Below are 8763 nucleotides of genomic sequence, written 5' to 3'. Positions count from 1 at the left end.
AGAAATGTTAACATACCAAAGCAGATTAAAATTACATCGACCTTCTGAGTGTCTTTCTTGTGTTGTGTTGTGTTTTGTTTTGTTTTGTTTTGTTTTGTTTTGTTTTGTTTTGTTTTGTTAGTTACTTGTTGTTGTTTAGTCATTTAGTCGTGTCCGACTCTTCGTTACCCCATGGACCAGAGCACACCAGGCACTCCTGTCTTCCACTGCCTCCCACAGCTTGGTCAAACTCATGTTGGTAGCTTTGAGAACACTGTCCAACCATCTTGTCCTCTGTCGTTCCTTCTCCTTGTGCCCTCCATCTTTCCCAACATCAGAGTCTTTTCCAATGAGTCTTTTCTTCTCATGAGGTGGCCAAAGTATTGGAGCCTTCGCTTCAGGATCTGTCCTTCCAGTGAGCACTCAGGGCTGATGGAGAGGTTTGATCTTCTTGCAGGCCATGGGACTCTCAAGAGGGGGGGACTCCTCCAACACCATAATTCAGAAGCATCAGTTCTTCGGCGATCAGCCTTCTTTAACCTGAAAATAACTTAACTGGATAAAGCTTTTTTGCAATGACCTCTTCCTTCAATCCAAGAGCAAAACTTTGGCCCTTGTGAATCTCCCTCACTATAAAATCTCCTTTCCCCATTTCCTACTGCCTATCCAGAGCATGTCCAGAATTCACAAGGCACTCTTCACTGTTTAGCGGCCTGTCAGAGCAACTAGCGCCATTCATTACAGTGCACAGTTTTATCCAAATATTTATATTTCCTGACACAGGGGTAAAGGAAAAGAAGGCATTTGGTGAGTGATCCAGAGAATCCCAGTGTGGTGAGTAAATAATTGTGCCACACCTTGTGGAAACAGGATGAATAGCATGGAATGAGTAGTGTTTGCCTCCTTGAACAACATGGCCTCGGGTTACATATTCAACCTCCCTTTTCCCCAGCCCCATTCACTCATGGCACTTAGAGGTGTATCTAACCTGCTGCTCACTTCTCATCCATCCATCTATCCATTGAAAGCATCATTCATTTTACCTTGTGTGTCAGCAAAAGCACCCGGAGCCATGTAATGTAAACCCCATAATAAGCAGAAAAAGGCAAAGTGAGATGGTCACCTCAGGTGACAGAGTTTGAGGGACTGAGTGAGGAACATAAGGAAGCTGCCTCCTCCTGAATCAGACCATTGGTCTCTCCAGCTCAGAATTATCTACACTGACTGGCAGTGCCTCTCCAGAGTTTCAGACAGGAGCCATTCCTAGCCTTACCCGACAACCCCAGACATTGAACCTGGGACTTTCTGCATGAAAACCAGATATTCCACAGCTGAGCAACAGAGCCATTTCTCAGCTTGAGACCAGCTTACTCCCGAGATCACCTTCCCCCATACATGCCCACTCAACTGCTTCAATCTGCTTATCTGGCACTATTATAGGTACCATGTAATACTGGTTCTGCATTTGTTAGAAATCAATTTTTAGTGTGCAATCAGCCACAGTCTGGAACTCCCTGCCTACTGATATCAGGCAGGTGCAGTCCCTGTACTATTTTCAGTACCTGCTAAAAACATTTTTGTTTAGGCAAACTTATCCAGACATCTCTCCTGCCAACCTAGCAGCTCGAAAGCACGTCAAAGTGCAAGTAGATAAATAGGTACCGCTCCAGCGGGAAGGTAAATGGCTTTTCCATCCGCGGCTCTGGTTTGCCAGAAGCGACTTAGTCATGCTGGCCACATTACCTGGAAGCTGTACGCTGGCTCCCTCAGCCAATAAAGCGAGATGAGCACTGCAACCCCAGAGTCGGCCACAACTGGACCTAATGATCAGGGGTCCCTTTACCTTTACCTTTATCCAGACATCTAGTACTCCTATTAGGAGGTGAGTATACATTGCAATAGGTTTGTTTTTGGTGTGGGTTTTTCTTTCTTCTTTTGCTGCTTTATTCTGAAGTATTTAAAAACATATCAAATGGTGGGTGTTTGAAAGTTTTAGAGATTTTGCAGGGCGGGCTGAAGAAACCACAAGGTAAAGCATTGCCTTGCCAATTTAAAATGCTTGGTCCAAATTTCAAACAGTTACAAAATGTATTTGCTGCTGTGATACCTAAATCTAGCCATTACATCCTTTCTTGAATTTATTATAATATTATAATTTAATGCATTTATTCACTGCTAACTGCATTTAAAGACTCAAAAGGACTTCAGTTGTGGAGAGAGGGGACATATACATATGCAAATACAAAGATTTAAAACAGCGTCAAAAGGGACCGCTCTGCAGTTGAGGTGGCCCTGAGGAAATGTCTTCCGATCAGCCCCTGTGGGGTTTCTCTGTCTCCGGTGAGGGACAGCAGCAGCAGTTTCCCCCAAAGCTGTAGTGGCACTATATTGAAGGGTTCATAAGCAGATAAAAATATGTTTCCATGCTGCCTGGGAAGAGGATAGCAGGTACAGCTCCAGATTTGAGATGGCAAACATCTTCACAATGGTGGGGCCCTCAACAAGTGCCTGATTCTGTTACATTTTCTTCATCATGGTAGGATTTTGAGCTACTCACTGATCTTGTTTGTTCAACTCCTCTTTTGATCTTGATACTTCCAGATCAGGGATGTTGCTCAATTTTGGGGAAGTGACCACAGTTCTGCTTGCATTGAGGGTGTTGCCAGGAGGAATTGATCCCCCTCGGGGCTGAGTCACTCACTGGGAAGAGTCATTCAAAGGTCCATCATGTTAAGCCTACAAAAGGTGTTAGATATGTCAACAGATAATAGGGAGAATGATGGCTGTGCTTTGAAAGGGCAAAGTGGGGCAGTGAGATGAGTCAGTGGTTCACTCCTTCAAGCAGCATGGGGACAGCGGTGCCAACTTGAATAAAATATTGGGGGGCATGTAAGCCCTGCCCTGCATAATCTATTACAGTCATGCATTGGGTTACAGATGCGTCAGGTTGCGTTTTTTCGGGTTACAGACCCACCGAAACCCGGAAGTACCAGAACGTACGCAGACGTGCAGCTGCAGGTTGCAAACACTGTGAGTTGCAAACGTGCATCCTGCACAGATCACGTTCGCAACCTGAGCATCCACTGTACAGCGCATACACACACTATTTGAATGGCAATGCCCATCAACTTGGAGCATACTCAACCTGTGAAATACTCTAGTATGCACCATGGTACATAAGGATTCCAATGCAGGAGGGAGCTGTAGTGTGGAGGTATTGATCCTGCAAGGAAGGGCATCAGGCATGAAGTAGAACCTCAGCCTTGGGCCTACCTTCTTCTGGGAAGATGCAGCAGCTGATCAGGCAGGTCTTGGCCTTCCTGTTTCTTCTTCCTGCCTGATGCGCTGCCCCCTGATAACCACAGAACACCCTCTGCCAATCCAACCTGACTTGCAGTGATCTGTGGCTGTGAAAACTGACTCATCCAAGGCAGCGGCAGAGTAAGCCACTCGGGCCCCTGGGGCAGGGGTGGAGCGCACCTCCCATAGGGGCAGGGTGCACTGCGGGGCCTCCGGAGTCTGCCTGCCTCCTCCCACTCAGCCGCCCTACAGCTGGGGGGGGAGGCAACAGGCGGACTGTTTGGGCAGAGCGGAGCCTGCGTGCGCCCAAGCCACCACGTCTCTCCCAGGAGAGATGTGTGGCTCAGGTGCACTGCAGACCCTGTGGTGAGCTCCACCCGGCATTTTGTCATCCCCCCCCCCACCGAGTGGTGACACCCAAGGCGCCCTGCCCCCACCGCACCCCACTTCCTCCGCCACTGATCCAAGGTCCTCCAAATATGCTTAATTTTGCTAATGGCTTGACTGAATCCTGTGCACAGCCCTTCTTCTCATCTTCTGCCTTTTGTTTGCCTCTTTCTTGAACTCCGAGTCACTTTCTCTGTTCCCACTCTGCCCCTTGCATCACCTCTTGCAATCCTCCATCACCAACTGTCTTCACACTGACAGCGCAGAGAATCATTGAATTGTAGAGTTGGAAGGGACCATGAGGGTCATCTGGTCCAACCCCCTGCAATCTTTTGCCCAACATGGGACTCAAACCCACGACTCTGAGATTAAGAGTCTCATGCTCTACTGAATGAGCTATCCTACATGAGACTTCTTCATGCAGCACAGAGTTAAACTATGGAACTCACTCCCACTAGAGGCAGTGATGATGGCCACCAACCTGGATGGCCTTAAAAGAGGATTAGAGAAGGATTTCCTCTGCCTTCCTGTTGAGTCTCTGTTTCCTGGGGTACAGCAAGAACTAATGGATGCACATCTAATGGATGCACATCTCATCCAGTTGCCAAACCTTTCTTTAAAAAAATAAAAATAAACTTGCTTTCAGGCTTTGCTATGGAAGCACAAGTCCTTAAAGATAAATTATTGGTTGATTATTCACCTTAGGGCAGCAACTCACCTTGCAGTGTCTAAGAGCTGGAGATCCTTGAATATGGACTTATTTGAAATCTGGCTGGCACAAGTCTGGGGCGTAATTCTGATGGAAGAATTGACCAACAAGATCCTTGAGAGGAAATGACATTTTAAAAAAACCTGACAGCTTTAATAAAATTGGTTTAACAAAGAAACATGGATATAGACCATGGAAGACTTACTGTAATTTATGGAATGATACATTCATATATATAATTTAAATGTGACTTTTTGTTTTGCCTTTAATATGTCTTATATAATTATGCTTTTTTGGACAATGTCAGGGGAGTTGTAGAGATGGGTGGAGGGAGCGAGGAAAGGAACATGTTTCTGTCTCTATCGTTACGAAAAACTAATAAAGAAAAGCTTTTTTAAAAAAATAATAAATAAAATAAATAAACAAACCCACAAACCACAGGGTGCGGTTGGCACTTGACATGTGTCCTCTCACTTCAGATGAAGGTATTAGAGGCAGAGGAGTCACACCCTGCCTTCATAATGAAAAGCAGAGCACTTGGAGCCTGTCACTTTCAGCCCAGCACACGAGGAGAAGGAATCAGGTATGTACCTTGCTCAAAAAAGATGCTTCATGCTCGCTTTCCTGCCCTCTGCTAGATAGTTTGGTGAGTTTTGTTGCTTGAAGGGAAGCCTGCCCTTTCCTGTTTCTCCACCAATCTCTCATCTAAACTGCAGCTCACCATCAAGCCCTGTCCATTTTTTAAACTTGCGCACATTGCGAGAATCAGCTGAAGTGCTATCTAAATAATAAATATTACTACTATTATTATTTAAAGCGCTGACAGGGTTACACATAGACTCAAGATATGGATTTTTAATGCACTATATTGTGAACTGCTCTGGCATCATTGAAATGAAGAGGGGTTCAGAAGCATTTTTTAATTTAAAAAAATCCTTAAAGAGAAGCAAAAGTGTTGTGGGTTTGGTAAGTCGGACCCAGTTTCTGAGGTCAAAGGTGGACTTTGGAATTCTGGAGACTTGAGCGAGGACAAAATTTGGCCCACCCACCCCCACCCCACCCCCAATATTTCTTATTTTCAGAATAATTCTATTTGGTCTAGTTGCTTTTTAATAAATCGTCACAGTGCTATTTTTCTAGAAAAAGAGGTGCTGCAATGCACCATGAATGCCTTCCTCATTCTCTTATAATGGCAATGGCACCCACCTGAGAGGTGCTGGAACTGAGTTCCGGCATGTTCCAGCTGGAAAAAAGCCATGGATCTTATCAATATTATTATTATTTTGCACCCCCTTAGCTTAGTGCCCTGAGCTGGAGAACCACTCATAATTGCCTAAATCCATCGCTGCTGAGGTCTCTGTGTTTGCAAATTCTGGAATGCCTTTAATGCTGCTTTTCTAATGAATTTCCTGTTCTTTTGATGATCAGGGAAACCTGAAGAAAATTATGACCAAAACTGAAATTGGTTTCATTTATTTCTTTGTGTGGTTTTTTTCCTAGAGAGAGCAGATTTAACCATGGGGAGGGACCCATTTGGAATAATGCTACGTCGATCAAGAGTATTTGCTTGCATTGTTATGTTTGGTGAGTACAGTTATGTTTGGATGCTGTCAGCTCCCAAGATGTCACTGAAATTCACCTGAGCCAACCTGAGAAGATTGACTGGCTAGTGACAGGCAAAATAGAAATTGTAAAAACAAATACCGGTAGCTAAACACGGCAAATCACTGAGGTGAATTTTAGATAATATTGACAGGCCACTGAAGGGTGAACTATAAATTGTGAACAAACAACCAAATACAACAAAGCGCTGAGGTAAATTTTAGAGAGTCCTGCTTGGGCAATATGAGAGGCAAAAAGCAGCTTCGTAATCCTCTGAAGAGAGGTTTCTCAGGTCTCTAAACTGCCACAAAACTTCATCATGGAGCAGGAGCAAAAATAGGAGTTCCAGTTTGAGTTTGGGGAAAACTTCCAAAATATTTTGAAGGAAGTAAACCGTTTTGACAAGGTATGGGAGAGATTTTTGGGGAACGGGGGAGGATTGGGGCCTTTGAATTCTTCGGAGGGGGGGAGTCCTTTTTTAAAACCTTTTTAGACATTTCCCTAATGCTCCTAGCTGTGTGGGCTGGGGGAAAATCTCACTGCAGTGAGGAGTGAAGAGATCAGCCTTCCTTTCCTGTGCACACCTAAGTTTATTTTAGGACAAACAAGATAACCAGCTGCATGCTTCATTCAAGAGAACATCTAATTTGGGTCTCAGTATAGCCCTTTTCTTTATGGATTCACATCTGGGTGTTGCCATCATATAATTAGAAGAAAATTAGAGCATGCAAAAGCAAATGATAGGAGGGCATGTTATTTATATTATATGTTATTAATTGTAAACCCTCCAGCTTTTTTATGGACAGAAAGAGGGAGACACCTCTAATGCCCCATTATTCATTCTAAGGATGACTGGCTGAGAACCACCTTCCACATTTGCATGGTACATTGTTGAAAGCTCTTCTTCCACCAATTCTGTGCTGTATTAATTTACTCTGCAGTAAATTCCAGTCTCCCACCAAATGTAAAGCCAGGGGGTGCTTGGTCTGCTAGTAAAGGTCCAGTGGTACCTCATTTTCCGAACGTAATCCATTCCAGAAGGCCGTTCGACTTCTGAAATGTTCGAAAACCAAAGCAGTTACTGCCATAAGCATTTACTTCTGGAAAACTCAATATGGAAGCCGCGTGGCATGTTCAACTTCAGAAAAGCGTTCGAAAACCGAAGCAGTTACTTGTGGGTTTTCGGCGTTCGAAAACCGAAATGTTCCACTTCTGAGATGTTCGAAAACCAAGGTACCACTGTACTCTGGAAAAGCACAAAAGTCATTGGTTATCAGTACTTCAAAATACATATTAGGGAGATGATGGAAAATTTGATGTCACTCAGGTGCAAATGAGCAAGTCTGACAAGCAGCTTTGAACAAGCAGCTGCTTGCTGGGCTCTGGCATCTGCCTGCCAAGAAAGCAGCAAGTTCTCTACTGAGATACCGAGATTGGTCACAGACAAATGGGGAAAGAGCGGTCAATCAAAGGATAGCAGAATAAATAAACTCCAATGGTGAGGTTGCCTTCTCCACCACACCCGGGACAGCAGTTTGTTAGTTTAGCAGGCCCAGGAGTTGCCCCACTCTGCCTACTGGAAGGGCCAGCTTTTCCAACTGTGGGGGGGGGGGAAGGTGCACAACATGTGCCTCCTCCAAGGCCTAGCATCACACACCTAAGTGCTGTATTGTCAGAGCCCCAGTTTATGCCAAGCAGAGCAAATAACAGCTTTGGGGACTTTATTTGTTTTTGCTGCTGAAGCAAAGGAAGCATTTGACAAAGGACATTTGCTGGGCCAGATTTCCAAAGGTGAGCTACATTTGATTCGAAGAGGTGTGTGGGTTTTTTCCCCTGAAGCCTTATGTGTCTTTCAGGTTGGGTGATGGCAGCTACTGCCAGTTCTGCGCTGAAGTTTCCAGTAAGTATTTTCTTGGCTTGTGCATACTTGTTGGGCTTTCCTCTTGCTATGGAGGGGCTGTAGCTCTGTGGTAGGACACCTGTTTTGCATGCAAAAGGTCCCAGGTTCAATCCCAATCCAGGTATAGCTGGGAGAGACTCCTGCCTGAAACCCTGAAGAGCCTCTGCCAGTCAGTGTAGACTTCCTCCAAAGAATTCTGGGAGCTGTCGTTTGTTAAGGGCACTGAAAGTTGGAATAGGAAATCCCTATTTCCCCCTCCCAGAGCTACATTTTCCAGAGTTCCCTGAGAAGGGTTGATTGTTAAACCACTCTGGCAATTGTAGCTCTGAGTAGGAAACAGGGGTGTCTCCTATCAACTCTCAGCACCCTTAACAAACTACAGTTCCCAGAATTCTTTGGGGGAAGTCATGACTGTTTCAAATGATATCATAGAACTGTAGAGTTGGAAGGGACCACAAGGATTGTCTAGTCCAACACAACCCCCTGCAATGCAAGAATCTTTTTGCCCAACATGGGGCTTGAACCCACAACTCTGAGATTAAGAGTCTCACGCTCGTGTGAATGTAGCTTCAGAATAAGGCGGCTTCCTATATTCTTATGGAGTTCATTGCAGCTCCATGTAAAATAAGCACAAAAAAAGCCAGGCTGTTATTACTGTTCCAGCTCTGTGGCAACAGATGGCCAAGGAAGACCAGTCAGAATTACCATTTAGAAAAAGAAAGAGAAAAGGCCACTCATTTGATACCACCCTCCCCATCCAGCCAAGCACAAAGGCATCATTACAGCTGATCAAATTCTAGACAGATAAAACATTCAAAAACGACTAGTGAGGGATGGGGCTTGGGAGGAGTTCCAGGGACCAGCTGAAGAGGCCTGGGTGGCCACA

At 44.9% G+C, this 8763-nt stretch overlaps 1 protein-coding gene across 1 annotated transcript in view; it reads left to right on the top strand.

The window, feature by feature from the left end:
- The first annotated feature begins 4854 nt into the window (after positions 1-4854).
- The window catches only part of LOC307202508 (mesothelin-like), a 28175-nt gene continuing 24266 nt past the window's right edge, over positions 4855-8763 (top strand). Inside the window, exons 1-3 of the mRNA XM_079952494.1 lie at positions 4855-4958; positions 5876-5959; positions 7834-7877. Coding sequence (XP_079808620.1) covers positions 5893-5959; positions 7834-7877 — 111 coding nt within the window. The 5' untranslated portion in view covers positions 4855-4958; positions 5876-5892. The remainder of the gene's footprint in view (positions 4959-5875; positions 5960-7833; positions 7878-8763) is intronic.

This window comes from Podarcis cretensis (genome assembly GCF_951804945.1).
Source record: "Podarcis cretensis genome assembly, chromosome: 14".
Taxonomy (NCBI): Eukaryota; Metazoa; Chordata; class Lepidosauria; order Squamata; family Lacertidae; genus Podarcis; species Podarcis cretensis.
Note: the sequence above shows the minus strand (reverse complement) of the source record. Positions and strands in the feature narration are given on the sequence as shown.